This window comes from Pelobates fuscus, chromosome 3 (assembly GCF_036172605.1).
Source record: "Pelobates fuscus isolate aPelFus1 chromosome 3, aPelFus1.pri, whole genome shotgun sequence".
Taxonomy (NCBI): domain Eukaryota; kingdom Metazoa; phylum Chordata; class Amphibia; order Anura; family Pelobatidae; genus Pelobates; species Pelobates fuscus.
The window spans coordinates 321,537,184-321,563,510 of NC_086319.1; the positions used below are offsets into that span (position 1 = coordinate 321,537,184).

A 26,327-nucleotide genomic window follows, 5' to 3' on the forward strand; every position below is an offset into this window, starting at 1 on the left:
TTAGAAGAGACGTAGCCAAATCGAAACAAAAATTAGTTATGCCTTCAATTTGGCCTACAATCTGAACTAAATTTTGAATTCCTGACAATTCACACATTAGTAAATAAGCTTTATTTAATGAAGACTTAAAGATCTTAGAAATATTTATGCAATATTTGCACATTAGCAATTAAAGCTAATGCTTTACTTTAGGAAAACTAATTATAATGTATATAATTACGAGATAAGAGATACATATTAAAAATACATTAAATATGCAAACTAATTTTAATGATTAAAGCTAGTGTGTTTCATAAAACGAGAGGTTGATTTTAAAATACATTAAAATCAATTAATATAGTGCATATCTATTTAGGGTAAATCTTGACAAATATGTCAGTTTCTTGCAAATAGATTTGTGACTATTTTTTTTTCCACTTACCGGTAGTCTTTTCTTTTATCACTCGCATTTTATATCCTCTCTTATACCCACTCCTACCAATATCATCATCATAGCAGCCAAACAGTAACGAGAGAAACCTTTTTTAATGAAAAATTCCAAGACAACATGGAGCCTATCATAGGTCAATGACAGAGACTTGTGCCTGATGAATGGCACTTGGAATTATTCATAGCTTTAAACACTCCCACATCTATACATAGTGCTCAAACTCTAAAAAAAACAGAAAAGCAGATAATGTTCCCAAGAGGTGAGTCCTCGCTTGAGAAGATGTTGCATGAGGCCCTTTTTTTCTGATGCCTGGGCAAGACACTACCTGTCTGGTTCTTGAGACCAACAAATACCGGTAGGCAATAATATATGGGAGTTTTTTTACTCCTTTTCTAAGAGTCAGAGGGCTTAGAAATGTTTCAACTCAGATCATACACCACTCCATGTTGATTAAAATGGCAATTCCTTTTCCATGACATATACCACAAACATAGCAACATAGTAATTTATGTTAAAAAAAAAAAACACCCATGTGTATCAAATTCAAACGTTTTACACATTCTTGTTCCTAACACTTTTTTTTTATTTTATTTTTTTTATTAGTTTTCAAATATTTTTATACAGCATCAACAATTGTCACTGCATTTGATCCATGACAGGTATCAGAAACAATGTTTTACAGACTAACAGACAGGCATTAAGATATCCATCACAAAGTGTTGTGTTCAGAACTCAACTAAATGTCCCAGCGGGATGTCCGAGCACTCAGCACTGTCTAAGTTAAGAGACTCTGATATAGATCAAAGCAATAAGTATTAAATGTAGATTTAAGTTGAGGATATACTGGTCGAAATGTTGTATTGCTAACTAAATATACTATAAACATAAAGCAAATCCATAGAAGTGGAGCAACCTAATACAAGATGTGTATCTTGTTCTGTGTTAAAACGATGGCCCGGGGCCTGAGTTAAACTTTTTTTTTTTTCTCGCAGTTTTATCAATGATATAATTACAATTCTTAAACAGAGTGGTTCATTCAGTCAACATGACAGGGTATCAAATATTTGCATTTGTGTACTGAACAGTTCGGCTTTTTGTATGGTCTATGGTCAAGCATTTGTGGGGTGTGGTCTGTGAATGGCCTGAACTGCTTGGTTCAGTCAACAGATAGAGTTATTTTGTAGGAACCGGACCCATGGGTCCCATATATGAGTGTTTTCCTGGTATTGATGTGTTAGTGAGTAGCATGTTTCTTCCAAGTTTCTAATAGTTTCTACCTTTTGTAACCATTCCCGTGTAGTGGGTGCATGTGGTTGTTTCCAAAGGGCCGGGTTTAGTTGATTGGCCGCAGTGATGAGATGTATCAATAGTGTTTTCTCGTGTTTATGCATTCCTGGGGGTGGAAGGAGAAAAATGTATGTGTCTGGGTGTAGTGGGATGTTTATCCTGAAGATCTTGTATAGTACCCCTGAAATACGCGTCCAGTATTTGCGTATCTCAGGACAGGTCCACCATATGTGTGTGGTCGTACTTTTAGTTTGCTGGCATCTCCAGCATCTGTCTACGTTTGTGGGGAATAGATGGTGGAGTTTTGACGGTGTATAATGCCACCTGGCTATCCGTTTATAGTTGCTTTCTTGTGTTAACGCATTTCTAGAGGTTTTGTGTATTTGTCTGAAAATCTGTTTCCATTTGTTTTTGGGTATCTCTATCTGTAGTTCTCTTTCCCAAGTGGTGGTATACGTTGGTAGGTTGTGGTTAGTTGTTGCTTGGATGGTAGTGTACATTAGTGAGATGTGTTTCTTTTTGAGATCCTGATTGGAGCAGTGGTGTTCAAATGCCGTCTGTGATCTGCTCTGACCCTGTGTTAGTGGTCCTGAGTGTATGAAGTGCTTTAGTTGGTTATATTGGAACTCTTGTATCACAGTTGGGGATTCGATAAGGTCGTGTATTGGTTTGATCTGCTGTTCCCCAGATTCAGCTAGTATGTCTTTCAGCGTAAGGTATGTGCTTGTGTGAAAGGGCTTTAGAGCCTTGCCATCTGTCCCTGGTTGAAAGAGTGGGTTATGTGAGATCGGGTAAAGAGGGGACGGATAGGGTGAGATTTGCTCGTTTGGCTTGAGGGTCTCCCAGATGCATAAAGTGGGTGTGATTGTGGGATGCGGGCCCTTTATCAGTAGTGGTTGTCCTGTTTTGTGCCATGGTATTGTGTATATGGGTGCCCGGAAGAAAGTGTCTTCGATGGTTACCCATTGTTTTATAGTGTTGGTGTTTGACCAATCATAGAGTCTGGTTAGGTGGACCGCTTTATAGTATCTGCCTATATCGGATAGGCCTAGGACCCCCTCATCTTTCGGACGTGTGAGTAATGTATGCGCTAGTCGATGGCTTTTGTGGGACCAGATGAAGATCGTGAATAATTTGCGAATTGTGCTGAACCATGCCTTCGGTATTGTTATGGGAAGTACTTGAAGTATATATAAGATCCTGGGTAAGACATTCATCTTTAGGATGTTTAGCCTGCAAAACCATCCAAATTGTGGCTTATTCCAGGCTGTAAGATCTGATTGGATTGCTTTTTGCAAGTTTGGGAAGTTGCTTTCGAATAGACGTGTTGTATCCCTGGTGATGTGTATTCCTAGATATTTTATGCTATGAGGAACCCACGCAAATTGATACTCACGTTTCAGGGTTGCTGCAGTGTGTGTATGCACGTTTATTGGAAGGATTTCACATTTAGTGAGATTTGTCTTAAAGTTGGATATGTTACTGTATGTATTCATTTCTTCTATCAGGTGAGGGAGTGAGTCTAGCGGGTATGAGATTAAGAAAAGCATATCGTCTGCAAATGCGGCTATTTTATGTTCTTGTTGTCCCGCACGAATGCCTCTAATGTTGGTGTTGTCTCGTATGCCCTGAAGAAATGGTTCTAGGACAATCACAAAGAGGAGGGGGGAGAGGGGGCACCCCTGCCTGGTGCCGTTTGAGATTGGCACGCTATCTGAGAGTTGTCCATTAACTCTAATGTTGGCTGTGGGGTTTGAGTAGATTGCTTTAATCCATTTTTGCCAGTTAGGGCCGAAACCCAGGAATTGGAGCGTGTGTAGCATTAAAGTCCAATCCACTATGTCAAATGCTTTTTCCGCATCTATGGACAAGAGCAGACTGGATTCTTCCGAGCGTGTGGCTTGGTGTACTAAGTTTATGATTTTCGTGGTATTATTTTTCGCTTCCCTACCGGGCACGAAGCCTGATTGGTCTGCATGTATTATCCCCGTATTATGTATTATTATTAACTTTGTAAAACGTTTGAGATCTTCGTTTATCAAGGAGATCGGTCTATAACTACCGCATTGGGATAGGTCTTTGCCCGGTTTCGGGATAAGTGTGATCGTAGCGTTTAGTGCTTGAGGGGGAAGTGAGGTTCCTTGAAGAAGGGACTTAAACGATTTTGTAAAATGTGGGGTGAGGGTGGTGGCGTATGTTTTGTAGTATTTCGTTGTGAACCCATCCGGGCCTGGGCTCTTCTCTATCGGGAGGTTTTTAATCGCGTTTCGGCATTCTTCCGTTGTGATTGGGTGTTCTAGGGATTTGCTCAAGTTGTTCGGTAGTGTAGTATGTATCCTGTTTGCAAGGAAGCTTTGAATGTCTTGGGTCAGTGGGGGTGCTTGTCTTAGGTTGTATAGGGAGTGGTAGTATTCCTGAAAAGCTGTGGCGATGTCTGTTACAAGGTGGGAAATGTTCCCCTTTTTATCCCTTATAGATGGTATGAAAGTGTTTTCTCTATCTTTTTTAAGTGCATTGGCTAATAAACGCCAGCTCTTCCCTCCTTGTGCATAGTAGAGGCTATGTGTCTTTGCTATGGCGTATTTCATGCGAACGTTTAAAATGGTGTTGAGTTCTGTTCGTTTCTCTAAAAGTCTTTCTTATAGGGATAGCGTGTCGTTCCGGGCATGGGCTTCTTCTAGTTCTCTGATGTCTTTGGTTAGTTGCGCAACTTGTGTCTCGCGTTGCTTTTTGTGTCTGGAGGCTATTTGTATGATTGTTCCTCTAATAGCACTTTTATGTGCTTACCATATGATGGGGTATGGTGTTTCTGCTCTAGTGTTTGTTTCAAAGTAGTGAACCAAGTGTTCATCTATTTGAGTTCGTATTACTTGATCATTAAGTAGAGTGTCGTTTAGTTTCCACTGTGCTCTAGTGGGTTGTAGAGTGGGGATTGTTATCGACAAGGACAGTGGGGCATGGTCTGACCATGTTATAGGGGCGTATTCACATGTCTTGATAAGGTTCAGGAATCTATGTGGAGTAAAGAGCATATCTATTCTTGAGTATGTTTTCGATGAGTGTGAGTAAAACGAGTAGTTCCTGCTATTGGGGTGAGTTACCCACCAAGTGTCGTATAGTTGGTATGTGTCCAGGAGTTTTTGTATTTGGGTCCTCGTTGAGGTCTGGTAGGATTGGGCTTGGGAGGTGGTGTCCAGTGTCCCGTCTAGTGAGACATTAAGGTCCCCACCCAGTATTAGTAGTCCCTCTGTGAATGTTTCTAACTTGTGGAGTATTTTGCGTAGAGTGGGGGCTTGCTTCCTATTTGGAAGGTATACATTGGCTAGGGTAGTAGTAGTATTCCCTATTTGTCCTTTTAGAAAAATGAATCTACCTCCCTCACCTGAGTAATGTTCTTTGTACGTGAAGGGTAGTTGTGAGGAGAGTAGGATCGCGACTCCCCTCGATTTTGAGCCACTATAGTTGCTGAAGTAACCGTTGGTGTAGGGTTTTGATCTGAGAGTGGGGGCTGAGTCTTTACGGAAGTGTGTTTCTTGTATATAAATTATGTCTGCTTTTTGCCTGTGGTAGTCTGCGAGTGCTTTGTGACGTTTCTCGGGCGTGTTGAGGCCTCTAGCGTTGTGTGTGAGCATTTTTATGGTTGACATTGTTTTGCCGTAGTACAAGTTGTGTAGTGGAATTCGTGTAGTCCCTGTGGTGTTTGTTTGGGCTCGTAGTGTAGACTGAGTCGATTAGAGTTTGTGTTCTGCGTGCTTGACCTTATGTTCAGCAAATTCATACAGACATATACAATGCACAGCTGTACGGTAGTTAAGTTCGTAAAACAATAATTAGAAAACAGTAGTTGATACAATATGAATTAAAACAATAATCACATATGAACCTAGAGACCGTCTGCAGTTCCCTTCTGGATTTTCCTGTGGGTTGTCGGTCAACTATATACAATGGTTTGATACAAGTGTGTATCTAAGAGAGTGGGGCTTCCCAATTCGGAAGGGTGACACTCTCCGGTGTGCGAAAGTCACTGGTGTCTGCCCCTGAGATGTCCCTGTATCTGCAGTGGGCTATGTTGTGAAGACACCGTGTTTCGTGTCGGGGGTGGTGCGTCTGCGTTAGTGTATAGTGTAGATAGTAATTAGTAATTGGTTGTCGTCTACTGATGGGACAAGTTCGAGTTGTTTATGGTTTCTGTTATTTTCTACTTTTTTGTAGTGGTGCTAGTAACTGGTCGGGTGGAGCTTGCGGGCTAGATCGCTTGTTTCGTTTGTCTGTTTGGAGGAGGATATTTGTGTGGGATAGTTTGGATATAGTGGTGAGTGGGGAGTGTGTGGTCACCTGTGCGTCCGGTGTGCAGTCCCAGATGGACTGTGAACTGTATGATTGGTGGTGTTGTCTTGCACAGTTATTGCTGTGCTCGTCTTGTGTGGGCCTAGCGTCTCTGAAGGATGGTCTAGGTTAGGAGAGTCTTTGTTTTGTTTGTCTGAGTATCGTCTTTGGTGGTCGACCTAGTACTGCTAATTGTCTTGTGGTTCTGAGCGAAAGTGTGTGGGTCGCATGTGACGTCTAAGTCATAATGTACAGATAATTGTGGTCTCTTTCAGGGTTTGCGTCTCACCCTCTTTGTATCTGTGCATTAGACCCAGTTTGGTATTACAGCCTAAATATCTTTAACACAAACATAAAGACAGTATTTAAATCATACGACCTGCGCAGGAGCCTCACTTGGCTTCTTTGGTAATTTTTTTTTTTTTTTAGTGCTCAGTCTCTGAGTCAAGTTCACCAGTTTTTCAGCGCTAACGTCCCGTTCCTTGGCTCATATTGGCATGTTCAGTATTGTCCTCCCGGGGTTATTTGTGAGGTCTTGGCGCGAGTGTTGTATTGTGGTGGTTTCAATCAGTCCCATCTTTTTGTGTCTTGTGAATTCCTCTTTGTCCATCTAGGAGTTTCTCAGATGCAGGGCCGGCGCGTCCATAAGGCGGCACAGGCGGCCGCCTTAGGGCGCACCGGCTCTGGGGGCGCAAAATTCCAGTGACCGGCAGGAGGGAAGTGCTCCCTCCTGCCTGGTCACCTCCTGGATCCCCGGAGCTGCTGGGAGGCGTGCGTCTGCAGTTGATTAGGAGGAGGCGGCGAGGGAGCTCTCTGATCTCTCTGACCGGCTCCCTCGCGCGCCTTTTGCTGATGCCGCGGGAGCCGGAATATGACGTCATATTCCGGCTCCCGCGGCATCAGAAAACAGCCTGCGAGGGAGCCGGTCAGAGAGATCAGAGAGCTCCCTCGCCGCCTCCTCCTAATCAACTGCAGACGCACGCCTCCCAGCAGCCCCACTGGACCACCAATGAGAGACCCACGCCAGCACTCCAGGTAGGGAGGCTGGGTGGGAAATTTAAATGTAATTTATTTAATTACTTTATTAATTACTGTGTGTGTGCATGTGAGTGTCTGTCAGTGTGTGTGTAAGTGTGTCTATGAGTTTGTGTGTGAGTGTGTATGTCAGTGTGTGTGTGTGTGTCTGTCAGTATGTGTGTCTGTCAGTGTGTGTGTAAGTGTGTCTATGAGTTTGTGTGTGAGTGAGTGTGTCTGTCGGTGTGTGTGAGTATGTCAGTGTGTGTGCGCACATGTGAGCACGTGTGTCTGTCAGTGTGTGTGTGTTCGAGTATGTGTCTGTGAGTTTGTGTGTGTGTGTGTGAGTATGTATTTTTCTGTATGCCTGTCTGTATGTATGTATCTGTATGACGGTATGCCTCTGTATGTATGTATGTGTCCGTATGCCTGTATGTCTTGTACGTATGTTTCTGTATGTCTCTGTATGCATGTATGTAACTGGATGTATGTTTGTCTCTGAATGTCTGTATATATGTCTCTGTATGCATGTATGTAACTGTATGCCTTTATGTCTCTGTATGTACGTATGTGTGTGTCTCTGTATGCCTGTATGTCTTTGTATGCATGTTTCTGTATGTATGTATGTGTCTGTATGATGGTATGCCTCTGTATGTATGTATGTGTCTGTATGACGGTATGCCTCTGTATGTATGTATGTATGTATGTGTCTGTATGCCTGTCTATATGAATGTGTCTGTATGACGTTATGTCTGTATGCATGCATGTATCTGTATGTGTGTATGTCTTTGTATGCCTGTATGTATGTGTCTGCATGCCTGTATGTCTCTGTATGTATGTTTCCTTGTCTGTATGTATGTGCCTGAATGTCTTTGTATGTATGTTTCTGTATGCCTGTCTGTATGTATGTGTCTGTATGACGGTATGCCTCTGTATGCATGTATGTCTTTATATGCCTGCATGTCTCTGTATGTCTCTGACTGTATGAGCCTGTATGTCTCTGTATGATTATTGCTGTCTTTGTATGACAGTGTACCTGTATGACTATGACTTTGTGTGACTGAAAAATGATGCCTGTGTGCCTGTGGCTTGGGAGGAAAGACACACAGGTGAAGATGCATTTTTTTTTTTAAATGAGGGTTGGGGGCGCCAAAATGCATCTTCGCCTGTGTAACTAAAAATCCTAGCACCGGCCCTGCTCAGATGCATTGCTTATTCATCCCTGGGTCCTCTGGTTCGTCTGTCATCTCTTTGGGGAGGTCCAGTCTGTCCTATTCTTTGCCTCTTCGATGGTGTACGCCAGTTGTGGCCATAAGGTTGTGCATCGAGCGTGACCGCTGGGTCCGGGGCATACCAGTTTGCTATATTGACTTTCGTCAGGTTCAGAGCTTCGGTGAAAGGGATGACGTCCTGGTATGTGGCGATCGTGTAAGTCGACCCTTTTAAGCCTACAATCAAGGCAAAGGGGAATCCCCATCTGTAGCGTATGCTACGCGCTCTTAATTGATCCGTGATCGGCCGTAGCACCCTCCTTGCCTGGAGGGTATGCTAGGATAAATCAGGGTATATCTGGATTTCGTGTCCCTGGTATAATAGTGGTGAGGATGTGTCTCTTAGTGCCCTCAAGATGTCCTCCTTTAGGGTATAGTAGTGAATGCGGCAAATCACGTCACGTGGTGCTTCGCTCGTGCCGTTTTTGGGTTGTAGGGATCTATGCGCCCTATCTAGTACCACTGGGGCGTCTGGGGAGCGGTTTAGTATAAGGTTGAATAAGGTGGTTAGCTGTACCTTTAAATTTTCTTTTTCTGTCTCCGGCATCCCCCTAATGCGGAAGTTGTTCCTCCTGCCCCTATTATCTATATCATCCAGTGACCTCTGTAACATGGTTAAATGCCTTTCTTGGGTGGTAAGTGCTTGGGTAAGATCCTGTATTTGTGTCTGACATGAGCCCCTGTCATCTTCCAAGTTCTGCACCCTTCTGCCTACCTGTTTGATTTCTGAGCTCAGGCCCTCCATTTTGAGTTGGAAGGTAGTTTCTAGTTTTCCTAGCATTTGTGCTAGATCTAGTCTGGAGGGCAGGTTTTTCAGGAGTTCCTTGATGTCCACGTCCGCAGAGGCAGAGGAGGCTTCAGACGGAGCAGGGCTTGGTGGTTCGGATTCTGTGTGACCGAGCAGGGTTTACCCGCTGGCGGTTTCCCCTGTGGTTGGTGAGGGGTTTGTTGCCTTTTATCGTTCCCCATCTCGGCGATAATCCTCCGTTTTAGCGCGGTCTCTGCCCATTTTGCTCAGAGCCGGTTTAGTGAGCGGCCATTCAGGTCGGCTGCAAGCCACGCCCCCTCCTAACACTTTTTTATGTTCAACTCATTTAAATGTAGGACTCTTTTACCCTCATCTAATCTAATTTTACCCATTTCTGGCCACAATGTCTCTGATAAACAGGTTGTGGGGTTACTCTGTAGCATTTATATCCAGATGCTCTTTGGATGTAAATTAGACCAAAGACATATTGTCAGCACTCCAGTAAATGTGTTTCATGTGTAGGTCATAGCTGGAAAGGTAAGGAAGCCAGCTGCTGATTTTTAGAGTCACAGAATGGCTTCCAACTAGGTCAAGTCAGCCTTTCATCCTTCTGAGGTGGATCAAATGAGTACCATTACGTTGGGTAATGGTAATGTCTGGATCCCAGCACTGTTTAAAATCTTGCAACAAACCGCAAGTACCCTACCTGGCTACATAAATTGATATTTTATCATTGTGGCGAAAGTAACCTCGCCACTGGTTCTTGGAGGGGCCTGCTTGCCAGCATCTTGCCACAGGACTATGGTCCATGTATTAGACCTTGGTTCAGAACTGTGGAAAGGTTTGGTTTATGCCTTTTCCCTGTTAGGGTTCGGGCTTACCGAATGGATTGTACTTATTCTGCTCGGTTACCGAATATTTGGACCACCCAGAACAGGAGTGTGCAGCCCATTAACCTCCCTGACATGTTTAACCGCAACGTTCTAAGTGGTTAGCTGGGTGGCCGTCGTTCTTATGTGCGAACACGTGGCAGCGGCCATCTTTAGCCGCAAACACATACAGCGGTGTTTAGTCGTTGAGTGCATGGAACTATAAGCGGACACTCAAAGGCGCGAACACTGCTGGGACTTCCATCTCTTCATACATTCGACTGGATTCACTTGAATAGAGCGGCGTTCTGTGGAGACACACTTCCGAACAAGAGACACAGACTAAGTATATATACGAACTGGTTGCATTCGTATTTATGTTATATTGTGAACTACCGAACTAGACCGACCACAAGCCCTTATTCTCTGGAACTGTTTTGGGCATGGGACCATGCGTGCGATCGGTCATATTATGACTTCCAGGAAATTCCTGAACCCCTGAACCGATCTGGGTGATTTTTGGATATGTTGGTCACCCAGAACAGAGCTATCAGGACATGTAATTTTTGTGGGGGTTTTGTGTGTTTAACCCCTTAAGGACCAAACTTCTGGAATAAAAGGGAATTATGACGTGTCACACACGTCATGTGTCCTTAAGGGGTTAAATGTATTTTGGGGGTTTTGTAAAATGTTATGTTTTCTGTGCCTGGAGATAATTGAGTTTACTACAGTATCTTATTATGTATGGGAGTGTCCTGGATCTGAGAGCCAATGTAATTGTGTATTTGTTTCTACTGTGGTTTACTCTCAGGTCCATGGGGGAGTGCCCCTTGCATGGGGACCTGCATATAAGGCCAGTTGTGGCTACCATTAAAGGAGTTCCTGCCTACCCTCAACATAGAGTCTCATCTCATGTGTAGGGGGGAACAGTTGTATCTGCTCTGGGGATTGCTATATCATTATACTCTTCTGGGTTATAATCACTTGCTCTTGTAAGTGCAGCCTGCTACACTCTCTGGAGTAGGAAAGGTCTGCCCACTGGAAGCTGAATTCTGGTCTTGGGTCCAGGGTGGGTGGAGAACGGAGAGACCCCAGCCAAGCTGTAACGCTAGAAGTGGGGACTACAGTGCTCATGGTATCTGGTGGAGTGCTTGGAAGTACTCAGAGGCACTAGGAAGCAGTGATTGTCGGAGGCACCCAGACGGGTGCCAGGCGATCCGCCACAATCATTCTACAAGATTTTTACCTGATAATGCACATACTATAATACTGCATATAAAGCATTGATAACAAACACATTGCATATTGATGGCAAGGTTAAAGAGAAATTAGTATTCATGTCTGTTTGCTTTTTGCTCAATTTCATTAGTACATACTGCAGATTCCCACAAATTGTATTTATGTTTTATGTTGTTAAAGTACAGCATGTGTATTAATCTAGCTATTTATTTGTTACATAGTAACATATTTTATTAGAACATTCACGAGGATGACCTGCATTCTAAGATCTATGTCTGCCAACCCCTTCATGACACACTCTATCCATTATGCCTTATTGATGGTACCACCTGCTATCCTCCTACAGACTCCACTATGTAATATATGAGGACAGATATATGAAAGGGAAGAAGAAGATGATGTGAGATTGAAGGGCTCAGGATCAGAAACTTGAAAGAAATGCATGGTTTAGAAATTTAGATGAAATCATAAGCGATGACAAGATAGCAGCGAATGGAAGAGGAAAAGATGAGAATCATGGAAGCCTCAAACAGAAGATCACTCCAAATATTTGTGCATTACTCTTGGCTTTTTAATGAATAATGGCAGAAAATTTGTATGACTGAAATTTTTAAAATTCATTTTTAATAACTATCAACAAACGTATCAGAACTTGTTGCAGGTGTGTCACACTTAACTACGTGACTCCTTATATACTAACATAATTACATTAAGTGGCACAAGACCAAGTGTATCAGATGCAGATTAAATACATTTCTCTTTTGTAGTCTTATTGTATGTAGAGCATACCCTTCCGGCACCTTACATCATCTTGGTTTGTTCATACATACATTGGTTGTACAGTAACTCTACATTCCTATAATTAGTAACACACTGATGGAGATCGTCCAGAAGCAGACACTTACCCAGGTAGTTGTTACTCCTGTCCATCACTTTGATGTGAGTAGCACCTGCAGGAATCATGGTCACCTCACTGTATCCAAAGAGCCCTGAAAACGACAATTATGGAGTGAGATTTTGGAGATTTAGGGAAAAGACCTTACTAGATAGCAGTAAAGACTGTATGCACAGACCTGGGTTATCAAGTGGGAACCAGCGTGGACACAATATCCATGCCCATGGTGGCAAATATACTTTTTTACTTTGAAGACAAAATGCTACCCTACATTCCCACTGAACAGAAGGTACACCGACCATAGGTCACAGATAAGCAAAGAATCCATTACCATGGGAAATGGTGTCTTATCATAGCTGCCCTCAACACATTTGCTATTACATGTGTGTATTAATGTCTCAGAAATGAGTGGCATAACGTTTTGGGTTACAATTTGTCAGTGTGCATTACCTACAAACCATCTTGATTTATTGATTAAGAAGTTTGTTCAAATCCATGTCCCTTGTGGATATTTCTTCTATGCTTTGACTTTGAAACATATGATTACAGACATAGAGAGCCATGATAACTTTTAAAGCCCCTGTGTCATCAGTCACTAATAGAGGGAAGCTGTTGTGTGCTGGAGACATGTGCCACCAACAGCATAGATCTCCAGTTAACCCAGATTTCACATTGCCCTGTACCCCCACAAAAGATACAGAATGGGTGATATAACCAGCAGCAGGGGCAAAAAATGTGATAGAAAATAGTCATTTTTAGAACAGCTCTGTACAAATATCTAACGTTCTATCATGAGCAACAAAAATCTGGAAAAAGATGCATTTGTCAAAGAGTACAATTGGCAAGCTAATGTCATGTGTCATGAGCGATAATTTAGCTTTGCTTACCCTGTTCTTTTCACTAGCTTTCTAAATAATAAAGGTGTTTGACATCCAGAAAAAATACAGACATTAAACAATAGGAATAAACATAATCCTCAGCTTTCCAAGCAGCCAGAAAGCTGACACTTGAAGTCTCTGAGAAAGGGAGTGTTCCTTACAACAACAGCAAATGGAATGTTGGTAGAATACAGAGACAGATATGAAGTATCTCGTGTCTAGTCAGGTTATTACAACGTGTGTACTAAAGCCAGTGATGTAATAGATTGATGATGGCAGGCATCCAGGATGCAAGCAACAACATTAGACCAACTAAAGTGATGATCTTGGGTCAACACTCCAGTGTTGTTCTACAGATCATCATCATATTAGGATGGTAACGGGTCTGTAGAGTAGAAAGAAGCTTTCACCGCTTAGTAAAATGACTTAGTTTGTTACAGAGCGGAATACATTTTACTTTATGGTTTGCTGGGCAAAAGGAAAAACCCAAGTTCTATAAATATGCTTTAGTGTGGAAGATAATTTCTCATAATCTCAGTGAATCCTCCCAGGACCATCAATGTCCAACAATGTTCTTGTCATTTAGCAGTCTGCCAACAAATGGGCATGACAGACACATTGAATAGTGAATCAAAGGTTAAACACCCATTCACTCTTTTTAGTACCAGAGAAAAAGTGAATCATGTCAATATCGCTTCAAAACCACAGAACATGGTGTCTCCAAACTATAAATAAAGATTCATCTTTTGGGGGTAAGAGATCAGAATGTACCACGAAGTTTCAAAATTCAGAGAATATCCCCCAGTTTGACCCAACTATGTCATTCAGGAATTTACTAAAAGCTGTTCTGGAGGAGATTTGGAGATTCACTCTGAATGTGCTAAACTGCTTTGGAACAATTTGTCGGCTAAACAAATTAGCCTCGAAATGATACAAAGTACAGGAAACAATTAGCAAACACTGGTTTGTCTTCAAATAAAATGAAAGAAACAATGCACTTAGGCGTACATTTATATTTATTATAACTCTTTGCTTGCATCAAGATGTATGTAGAGGAATAAAAATATCAATGATTACCGATGTGTGGCGCAGAAATAAGCTACAGAAAAATGATTGAGACAGTTACCTGAAGTTGGATATTTGGTGGTGTAGGTATTGCGGTGATGTCTGCAAGAAACATTCTTTCCTCCACAAACACCACAGATGTCTGTCTTCTCATCGGATCCCAGGATAAGGTCACAGCCGACTTGCTGATACAAAACAAAACATAAATAAAAGTTTAATTTAATGCCAAAATGTAAAACTATTCTGCAAATATTTCTATTCAGAACTTTAAAAAGAAACATTACAATTAGAAATTGTAACTTGTTTTTATAGTGCTGCCATACTGAAAATTAGTTAAAGGAATAATAAAAACGGTATTCCTAAAGCTATACTATGCCTTTCTCCCTAACTTTAGGTCCATCCCTTTTATTACTAACCTAAGGTCCCTCAGCACTGGATCGATCTCCTACTCCAGCAATGTTACAATGATGGAGGACCCTAATGAGCATGTGCTGCCCAGGCATTAGAGCTTTCCCATAGGAAACCATTGTATCAATACTTATCTATGGTATGAAGGATGTCCTCATGAAAAGAGTTAAACTCTGTGAGAAGCCAGGAAGTGTTGTCTTAATCCTGCTGTAAAGATTGCCATTTCTATAAACCTGTAATGTTTCCACTTGCAGGGTTAAGAGGACAGGGGACACCACCCAGATGGACCGGGTGTCTGTAGTGTCCCTTTAATTTGGTAATTCCACTTATGGAAATTGTTGAGAAATTTGGGTTATAAAAAAAACAAAAAACTGATCAGGGGTACAGATACTTTTTCAGCAGTTGGATTGATACATTGCCAGCCTATAGGTAATCTGCAGTCAGTGGCATAATAAGTGGAAAAGAATCATGGAAAATGCAATTGTACAACAACTGTTAATAGATTATTTCACAGCTTTGAGATCGTACATTCCATGCAATTATTTTGAGTTTTATTTAAACTTATTTTACATTTACTCATTTATTACATACCGTACATTCATATGCATACATAATAAGTACAAGTTACATTAAGCAAAGGAGACAAAATATGGTAAGAATACTTAACCTATATGTTTGTTCCTTTTGCAATTGAAAGCCCCAAAACAGATGGAAATGTCATGTAGCAAACAGTATTACTAAAAAAGGGAAATTTGAACAAATTTCTTCAGTTCCGAACCACAATCATCCTGCATTTGGTATGAGTTTTATATTAAAGAGGACTGCCCTCCTTAGAAAACCTCTCAGTAAACTTACCAAGCACTGCCCATTGATACAGATCCCATCATAATCTGCGCGGCATGATGTACCATTCAAAACCCGGCCAAAATTATAATAGAAATTTTGCCCTTGTGCCAAACAGCTGAGCTCACAGTCACTTTGTCCTTTTTAGGAAACAGAAAAGTGAAGATGCTGAAATGTTGAGAATGATGTGTGTTCTAACACCTGATCATTACATAAAACAACACAGAAATGTTCATTTGGACACCTGCGTATAGCCATGATAAGGGACAAAATTAAAAATAATTTATTAGAATTAAGTATACATTTAAACGTTGTTTTTGTTTTTTTGATGATCCAAGGACATTGACAGTTCAGGAACATAGGCTACAGTGAGTAAATTAAGGTTCATTGGTCAGAGGAATATAATAAGAGAGAGAAGGAGAATATTTTTTCATTTTTAAACAGCAGCATTATTAAATGTGATTTACATTGATTAGTGGGAATACGCTCCACAATTACATATTTTAGCATAAAGCCTGACTGGTATTAGGGAAGGATCAACAGGTGTAGGGGTGATGATGGTGAACTAGTGAACAACAGGAAATAAACGAAAAGCAATAATGAGGTGAGATAAATAGGACTGAGAGGGTTAGCAATATGGGTTAAGAAGGAGACTAAATTATGGAGATTGTTCAACACAAAAATCAACATTTTAAGACTATAAATAGAATTGCTTATGTTGTGCAGATTAAGAAAATGTAGTTGATGTACAAAAGCAAAAGAGCTGTCTTCTGACCTAAATGTACATATTATAAGGGTTATATAATGTCATGGGATATTGATAATACACTTATTTTTCTTGGTGATCATTGACAGGGTCAATTGATCCCTTAATTAGCCTCAATATTTTTGTTGGGCTGTTATACCTGTAGATCAAACAGGGAGGTCAACCACTAGAATAAACATAAAGTGCAACCACTGGAACAACCAGGCACAACAATCACAGACCACAAAACTAAGGACAAGTCAAAGAGACACCAGCTACAAGGAAAGGACTGTGTCTTGCATGAAGCCTATGTAAAGAGCTCCTAATGACTAATACAATTTTTTTTTAAATTCAAGGGCAGTTTCAAAGCACATCAGGTGAGTTTTTAAACAGCCCTTAAAATATAAAAATTCAGGAAGATCTCACACAGCAAGGTAAGGAATTTTACAAAGTAGTAACAGCACAAGAATAGTCTTGTATTTGTGTATGATTCAGGAGGAAGAGCGTGACAGGCTTAAGGTACTGACAGACGCATGGGGTTAGATTGAGGAAACATCAGCAGACAATGATTTAATGGCAGCACATAATTGTTAAGGTATTTGAAAGTAAGCAGGATTAGTTACCGGGAATTAAAAATTACTTTTTATAGGCGTTATTCTTTTTAATGAATTTGTTTAGTATACACCCATGTTAATTTACACATTAAAACAAATCTATTAATCAAATGGGAGTTTAGTAATCGAATGGAAGAATTCATTATAGGGATATTCTGGGGCACAGTAATATTAGGACAGAAAGCTGCAAGGTAACATTGTATTAACCCCTTAAGGACCAAACTCCTGGAATAAAAGGGAATCATGACGTGTCACACATGTCATGTGTCCTTAAGGGGTTAAAGGAGAGAAAGGCAGGACAGAATAGGATTAGAGGAGAAAGAAGTAAGAAAAATTGTTGGCAGAACCAGAACCAATAGTGGATAGAAGCAGTAATATAACTAAAATATATAACAAGACTTTTAATGATAATAATAAATATGGGATTTGACAGCAGACTTAATTAAAATTGGAAGTGAAGGAGTAGATTAAAGCAAACTCTGAAAAAGTAATTGCATCCTCAAGTAATTTAAGAGTAATTAAATTATACATTGCCTCTAGCCTTAGAAATTGTCAAATAGAGGGGCTTTAATGACATTAGCGAGATAAAACATGAAAGAGCAACCATTTTAAATTTCTTGTTAATTTTCAGGTAAGCCAAGAAGAAAGCCTCTGTAATATAGTAAACGCAAACCAGTTGTTCTTTATAAAACCATTTGCAAGCAGCGTTAATATAATAAAGTGCTCTATAAATGAAATGAAATGATCTCTCATTTTATATTTCTGGTTCCAAGAAAAAATATCAGTAAAACGGCCTCTGAGAAGACCCGCTAGAAACAAAATGGCAGCTTCTCTCTCAGAGCGTTATTTTGTTATGTTTTTCAATATATCAAAATATCATATATGCAAATACCAAAAACAATAAGGGATTTTATATAATAATATATAATATATATTTGGGTGTAAGGTAAAAGTGACCAGAATTTTTTTTTGATGTGTGGGAAATCTCAAGGGACTTTTTAAAGGAAGGCCTTGCAGTTTACCTTCCGGGAAAAATATATTAAATTACAAAAAAATAAGATTATAATTAGTGCTTGGCCTCTTTACTAGGAATGTATTTCTCGCCTTTGCGTGAGAAAAGTTTATTTAAGGATGTGGTCTTAGAGACAGGATAATGTAGTTACCTGAGTGAAAGGGAGTCCATCTGTAGTAAGTCCCCATTAAAGGCTTGTGGTTGTAAGCGGAGCACTGAAAATGTCTGAAATCACTCACTCCTGATGGACAGTCCTATGCAAGAAGTATTTTACAAGTTTAAATAAAGATTTGTACATCAAAGCAGACTGTAACATGATTCAATAGCTTTGCTGAGAGTCTTCTTACACACACACACACAAAACACAAAAGGGGTCTCTTAATTGATATATTTGATTTATTTAATTTTATATTAGAACCATACCTGGAAAATGTTTCCTTATTAAGTCACCTCTCCTGAAATCCGCACCTGGGGACATTCCTGGCCAAAAGAGGCCTCCTAAAAGAGTTAGTCTCCTCTAAAGGATCACAGCTCTAATAGATACAGAGAGTTATGTATAAAGAGTGTCATGCTCTGAAAAGTGGTGCAAACATTAAAAAGGGGAAAAGTCTGCAGTGAAACGTGCATACTGGTCCTCTAGTTTCCATGGTGGCTGCCCCACATTTAGTATTTTAGACCACTTTTCAGAGGACATAACGGTTTATACAAATTCCTTGATGTTTTCCCGACTGAAGGAGGCAATATTTTTGCTGGCCAAACTAAGGAAGTGCCAACAGATGACAAACTCTTTAGAGAAAGCCGAGGAATATATAACAATAAAAAAATGTATTTTGTGTTCAGATACCTGCAGGTAGGTTTTTTGGTTGATAAGGATATTATCACTAAGAAGTAGAGTTCCACAGGCGTCACAATGTAGGGTGAATGCAGAAAATTATTTATTGGAAATCAAAAAGGACAAAAAAAGATACAATGTTTTGGCCCAGAGGCCTTAGTCATGTACCATTTCCTCGATATCACAGTGGGCTATGTGAATTCAATTACCGTATTAAATATTTAAAGATCCTAGAACCATTTGTATGTTTGTTTTAGCACTGACGTTTGAGAAGATCCTCACCTTCCCATTGCAAACCTGGTACTGTCTCTGGTCTCCGTGGCATGGTGGGCCCAATGGATCTCTACGAGGAATAGAGCAGTAAATCACTAGTGAGATCTCAGAATGATGGAATACTGTTGTCAAGAGGGTTAATGTTGCATGTTCAGAACAATATAATTAAAAAAAAAAACTTTTTACAAGAATAGATAGTTTCACTTGATTTTAAGACATGTTTATAAATTCCTTTAAGAGAATTCTGCAGGAGAGAACACGCGTATGTGTAAATCATGGCTTGTGACACAATGCAGATTTACTAGGTAGAGCAGAGATATTTTGTTCTCTCTACATGGTATAATGGCAGGTACAGATAAGGTAAAAAGAACAAAATATAAACACAAGACATGTAACCTCTTCCATTCCAATCTACGTATACAGAGTGTTTGTTTTGCACCGAGTTAACATGCAAAACTGAATTTTACAATATAAACCCTACTTTCCCAATCCATGCTAAGTGTTGTCCAACACATGTCTCCTGTCAGTTTCTCTGCATCACACAGACTTGCTCGGTAGCAGCCAGGGAGAGATTGGGAGCAAAAACTATTTTGGGGTCTCTATAAAAGCTGCAATATTTGCAGACAGTGCCCTCCATAATGCTGTTCCCAAGTTGTGTTTGGTTTCATTCTGCAATTATCATGAGGGGATAGTCTGCTGGTATTTGGGGAACTCTGCCTTCCCAAAAAGCCATCAGGTTCCTTAAAGCAGGGAACTTTGCCAATTTTGTATTTATTTTTGTTGCAAGTACAGTAGTTAAACCATTAACATATACATAGTGAATCAACAATAAAAGGGACACTAGAGACATCAAAACAACTTTCCTACATTATCCCTGTATCCTCACTTCTCAACACTCTTACATTTTGGAGTTAAATAACTTTTGTTTCTGTTTATGCAGTACAAGACACACATCTGCTGTCTGTAACTAACACAGCCTGCATGAAAACATAATGGTTTCATTTTCAATCAGATGTAACTTACGTAAAATGTTTTTATCTACTGCTGTGTCATTTGAATTACACACAGGAGACTTCTGCAGGATCTTGCAAGCTATTAACATAGCAGAAGACAAGAAATTCTACATTAAAATAACAATAAAGGAATAAAGAAAGTGTAAATGGTAGATGACTCAATGCAGGGAGGAGTGCCTGGGACTGCATAAACAAAGTAATTAAACTCTTAAATGACAGAGCGTTGAGCAGCAAGACTACAGGGGCATGATTTATACATCAAAACTTTAAGCACTTTTGTGGCTGACACAGTCTACATGAAAAAAAAGTTTTCATTTTTAATCAGATGTAACTTACTTTAGACATTTTTATTTCCTGCTCTGTAAATTGAACTTTAATCACACACAGGAGGTTCCTGCAGGGTCTAGAAGGCTATTAACAGAGCAGGGGATAAGAATATCTAGGTTAGGTTTCAGAAAGTGTTTAGGAATTTTCTATTAGTCCATTTCATTAAACATCACTCAAAGAGGATGGTGTATTACCGGATTAGGCACTGCCTGGTGCGCACTGCAGCTCCTCCACCACAGGTTCGGGAACACGGGGACCAACTTTGCCATGAACTCCAATCATTACTGGAGGCCAGAGGGGGGCTGTGCTCAGGGCCGTATAGGTTGACTGCTCCTATGTGATATGGCGTCCTCTGTACCTAACAGAACAAAAACACATAGCTGTGATATTTTAAAAACTTATGATAATTATTATGAAGCTGAAATTGTTGCACCTGTATATGTTGTTTTGAAACTGGAGTCTAACGTCTGTAGGCTGTATAAACTATGCAAACTCAATACAATAGACAGCCAAAGCATGATCCTTATCAAGTGCCTGGTCAGTTTAGATAGCTTTCTCTCTATGACAGTGCTATTGAGTATCTAGCCCGAGGGCTAAAAAGAGCTTTTCTTATTGGCTTGGACTAAAAGTATTTGGATAAGGAATTAGGGATTTCAAAATACGCTCAGGATAGCTACTCACACAAAACAATCTCTCAAGACAACTCTCTTGAAAAGAAGAGGCCTAATTTATCCAAGGGAATACAATAACAGAACTGGCCAGTGTGTCTTGTTTTTAAAGCAAAGAGAAAAAATGTATCGGGTGAATGAAGTTACTAAAACAAGCTCACACAGCAATTTGGCTGTTTAATATGAGCCATAAAATGCCCCAACACTCTTTTGCCACAGATGGAACCCCAGGATTTAGCCATCATTGCAAAATCTATTGCTCATCGAACATTTTGTAATTGATTAATTTATTGTTAAAATGATCCCATTTTATATATTGTAAAGTGCTGCAAAATAAACTGGTGCTATATAAATGTCAAAATATAACAATAACGGGCTATATAAACCTGCAACCACAGGGAGGGGTAAGGGTTTGGGCCCTGCTCTCAAATCAAATTGTTTCGGAGCAGGGTTAAAAACAAAAAACATAAAACAAACAAAAAAAAACAGCATGATACTCATTTATATGTACAGACTTGAAATCTGTTTCATGGAGTAAGTACATCTGAAAATGGGATCTTTCTAAAACACCAATTGCCATGTGAACGAAATCATTTGACATTTTATTACAGAGAATTTTGTGTAACTTGTGATATAATTCAATACATTTTAGTTATGTCACAAAGACATGTAATAAATATATTTTATTTAGTCTCCCACCTTATTCCTCTCTGTATATCATTCCTTGTCTGGGATAAAAGACCACCCGGTATAAAAGAAGACTAAATGTTGATGAGATATAAAGGGACCTAGCTCTAAACTTTTTTTAATGCACTGTGTATCCTTTGTTTATGTTATTATAACTCTTATTTTGTGTCTGACATGAATCTTCTTTTCACATAAATACTGAAACCAGTAAAATAGTTACCACTATTTTTTTTTTCATGCCTTCTGTGGCTGAAATAGTTCTGATGCTTTTATCAAAAGTTAAAAATAAAACCAACTATGTGTTTGTTATGATAGACTACTTTGAAGTGGAATCATAACATGAATTTTAAGTGAGATCAATGACATGTATGGTTTACAAGTAATGTTATCATGAAAGTTGGCCTCTGTTTTAGCCGACCTCTCAAAGCAAAATGCCTGCTCCCATATTTAATAACGTGACCGAATTATGGCACCGATTTAATATTGTTGGATAAGCTTACCAAATTGTTTGAGATTTCTGGCTAATCTTTTAAAATAACTCTTTTTTCAGCATATAAAAATATCAACAATATATCCTATATAAAAAAATATATGGGGGCGGAGTCAAGCGGCCACGCTGAGCGGTCGCACATGAGAAGAGCTCCGGGCAAACAGGCTCACAATCAACCTAAATTGGGGGAAAACCCTAGCAAATAGCCAGTAAGGCGACCTGAAGAAGGGAGCTCTAAACTGCAGGGTCAAGCGCCAAGCAGCCAGACCGAACACAGCGGCTTCTAACCGGGGATAGACCTGAGGCCTACCAGAGGCCTACTCAGACGAGCGAGGGAGGCGGCCGATCCCTACGCTGTCAGCAGCCACTCACCTGGAGGTCTTCCCGGCACACTCCTTCCCCCCCCATGCCGGTGAGGGATATCCCGGCAACCGAAGCCTGAGACACAGCGACAAACCTACAACGGTGACTGTCCCACGCAGCTGAAACAGCACCGGCAAACATGGCGGTCACCACGTGTAGCCCTCTGAGCAGCACTCCGCTACCCACTCTGGAGGAAAGATTGGATCGCCTGTTCGCGGCCTTTTGGGCCAAAATATGCCACAAAGGAGGCATAGAAGAGGAGACCCCACCAGCAGCAACCCAGGGAGAGGCCGGGCAGAGACACGCGGCTCTCGTCCGGAACAAGGGCAAAGTTAATAAGGCGGGAAGGAGGAGGCGGATGACCCGACACAAACCGCGACACAGCAGACAACAACCAGCGGTCACTCGTCCTACCCCCCAGCAGGGACTACTCCTCTGCAGCCACATTACACTCAGGAAGACCAGCTCCCACCAGGTGGAGAACCCAAACAAGAATCAGCAAAGACCCAAAGCGAAACATTACCGCACACTAACAGCTCCCCTGAGAACTCCCGCCCAAGAGACCGACTTGCCTCACACACCGACGACCAAAGCGGATCCCACTCAGACACCGCTTCCAGCTATCACACCCCTGCCCAAGCGAGGTATCGGCTGACACGACTACACCAGGACGCACCAGCCCTCCTCCACGAGATGCAGGCAGGTCGGACGACTGGCGCACAAGCCATACTCCCACTACGAGACTCTCTCCTGCAGAAACCATTGATCTTGACTTTACCTACCCCTAAAACGTTTTTGTGTAGCATTTTATAATGTGTAAGATCCAGCGATTTAACAGGTGATCTAAGCCACTTGCTAACTTACCTGACAACTTAAGCTGATATCCCTCATGCCTGATGTTTATTACTTGTATACTTCCTACATGGTCTGACACACAGGCACATATGTTGCTATACTACACTAAGCTCCCGCAACGCAATCACACCCCACAGGCACACCACACCACATAGTAGTGGATCGTCAGACAATTTCAGCCATACGTATACTAACACTGATGTAGGGATTGACGAGCTGCTGCTGCCTGTGTTAGCCTGATCTTAATCTGTGTAACCACTCATGCCAACATCTAGCCTGACAACTCTTGAATTACCAGAAATCTTGTGTCACATAATCTTTCATTAATTTGCTTGTTCATTTAAAAAAAAAATGTGCAGTCCTATCATAAGCCACAAATCTCATGCCTCTTGAAATGCCTATTTTGTACTGTTGTGGCATGAAAAAACCTGTATGTTTGACTCTTGCACACAAAAATAAAGAATTAAAAAAAAATATATATATATATATATATATATATACATTACAAACTAAATCAAAATATTCCAAAATGTAAAAAAAAATCATAATATTAACTCATTTTATATTAAGGATTAGGATTCAATCAATTTAAAAGCTTATCCAACAATATTAAACTAAGGGCTACGCCAAAAGAGGTGAACAGTACACCAAAAGAATAACTTTGTCAGGGACACAACTCACATAACAGGACATTGTAAGCACCATACTCACTGCAGCCTATTTGAGTGGTTATGGTGTATGGAGTACTTGGGTGCAACACTTCTGTTTTAATTTTGCCTGGGTTTTTATTTTTGTTGTCAAAATAAAATTTGGAAGGCAATGATAGGCTGTGGGCACTGCTAAAAGCCACATCTAGCATTCAAAGCCTATCACTGCCATCCACATTTTGATAGATACTGAGGGAGTGAAATTCCTCATTATTTTTGGGGTAGAAGCGAGAGTAGGCTTAGTGGCCTGGAGAACCTTATCTGTTCTCAAACTACCATAATATTTTGTCAAACAATTTGACAAAACTGGAATTACTGGAGCCAAAGAATCTTTGCACTATAACCACTACAACACAGGGTATAGCTTAAGATGCTTAGAGATCCTTTTAAAGTAATCAAATTATTATTGGTATATTCTCATTATACTCTAAGACTGACATACAGTATATTTTCTGACAATTAAACACACATTTTTATGTAGCCAGATTCATTGACAGCTTATGATTTCATTGAAACAATGGAGAATGACTCTGTGCACCATGCAAGTAAACATGATGTTTAAAGTTTTCTATCAGAGTCTACCAGATCAAAGCTTTTGTTTTCTTTCTGACTTGAGTATACAGAGTAGTGGACTTTGAGAGCTCTCAGACAGGCCTGTACTTTGAACTCATCTATAAACTCAGATATGTGAGTTGGTGATGACAGAGCTGTTTAAGATAGGGCTGTTGAGTTATTTCTCGGACCTTCACCAGTTCAGTGCAAAATAGTGTTACATTTTGGGGTACCACTAAAGGAGTGAATCTAGCTTAAAAACAGTATAAAAAAATGGAAGTTACATCCACCAGTATAAAGGACCTTCATAGGGTGTATCGTAACAGAAAAATATAATGGTGCACTACAGTATAATACAGGGCTCGACAAATCCCAGGTGCCAGATCGACACGGCGACTAGAAATTTCGCCCTGGGATTTGCCAGCTCTCTAGGAAGTGTGGGAGGGAGCTTTGGCTCCGTCATGGGGAATATTGGTAGCGGCCGCCCGCGGGAGCAAGGTGGGCCGCGCGTGAGGGATCAGTACTGCAGCCTGCAGCTGCTCTCTGCTCCCTCGCGCTGTCTAATGATGCCGGGAGCCGGAATATTATGCCATTCCAGCCCCAGGATCATTACAGAGTGCGAGGGAGCAGAGAGGAGCTAAGGGCAGAGTACTGCTCCTTCGTACACAGGAAGAGAGCAGCCCCACTGGACCACAGGAAAGACCTACTCAGCTCTACCAAGGGTATGAAGGCTGAGTGGGTTTCAATTAAAACATAAATGTGTGTGAGACTGTCAGAGTGTGTGTGTGAGCATGAGTGAGTCTGTCAGAGTGTGTGTGTGAGAGAGCCTGTCAGAGTGTCTGTATGTGTGTGTGTGAGCAAGATCCTGTCAAGAGAGTGTGTGTGAGCGCCTATCAGAGTTTGTGTGTGCAAGTCTGTCAGAGTGTGTGTGTGCAAACCTGTTGTCAGTGTAAGAGTGTGTGTGAGCCTGTCAAGAGAGTGTGTGTGAGCCTGTCAAAGTGTGTGTGTGTGTGTGAGAGCCTGTCAAGAGTGTGTGTGCGTAAGCCTGTCAAGAGTTTGTGTGTGCTAGCCTGTCAAAGTGTGTGCGTGCAAGCCTATTGTCAGCGTGAGTGTGTATGTGAGCCTGACAGAGTGTGTGTGTGAGAGCCTGTCAGTGTGTGTGCACGTTTAGGTACCTGCCCCCTGAGGAAGGTGTTTTTACTCATCGTTTTTCCCATTTTCCCAAACCGTGACAGTTTTGCCATGGCTGAGATTATCATGCGCAGCAAATGTACCAATCCGCATCTCCTCATAGAGATGCATTAAATTAATCAATCTCTATGAGGAACATTCAGCGCCTCCATGCAGAGCTTGGAGACACTGAACCTGGGTTCTGCACGTGGTGCAGCAGTGACCCAGGACTCTCTAGTGGCCATCTCAGTGACTGTCTTTTTACAGAAAAGGCAATGTTTACACTGAAACACCTGCAGGGACAGGCTATAGACACCAGAACAACTACATCAAGCTGTAGTGGTTCTGGTGACTATAGTGGCCCTTTAAGAATAGCACTTTCTCATTGAAAATGACTGGCTCCTAACTTTTTTAGCTGGCTCCTAGATTCGAAACAAATTTGTCAAGCCCTGGTATAATTTATAAGTCTTGGCCAAGACTCCTGGATTTTACCACTATATCCACAGATGGAGATTATATAGAAATTGAGCTATATTAGCTCTAGAAAGTGTGAGTGTTCCTTTGGCATTGCTAATTCGAATGTTTCCCTGAATATTGTACCTGGCAGGAAGATGGACCAATCCACAGGAGGAAGAGGATGTACACAGCAGCCACATATCGACATATCAACCTAGCAAAGGAAACATAACATGAATACCAGTGGGACAGAACTGACAATCCACCTAAAGCACTTAATAGCAGTGACT

General features: G+C 40.9%; 1 protein-coding gene across 1 annotated transcript in view; it reads right to left on the minus strand.

Moving 5' to 3' along the window:
- ADAMTSL5 (ADAMTS like 5) overlaps nucleotides 1-26,327 on the minus strand; it is a 65,051-nt gene that overhangs the window by 20,134 nt on the left and 18,590 nt on the right. Inside the window, exons 2-8 of the mRNA XM_063448963.1 lie at nucleotides 26,182-26,251; nucleotides 20,284-20,447; nucleotides 18,759-18,819; nucleotides 17,796-17,898; nucleotides 15,286-15,413; nucleotides 14,084-14,207; nucleotides 12,090-12,173 (exon numbers count right to left, since the gene is read on the minus strand). Of these exons, the coding sequence (XP_063305033.1) occupies nucleotides 12,090-12,173; nucleotides 14,084-14,207; nucleotides 15,286-15,413; nucleotides 17,796-17,898; nucleotides 18,759-18,819; nucleotides 20,284-20,447; nucleotides 26,182-26,251 (734 nt within the window). The remainder of the gene's footprint in view (nucleotides 1-12,089; nucleotides 12,174-14,083; nucleotides 14,208-15,285; nucleotides 15,414-17,795; nucleotides 17,899-18,758; nucleotides 18,820-20,283; nucleotides 20,448-26,181; nucleotides 26,252-26,327) is intronic.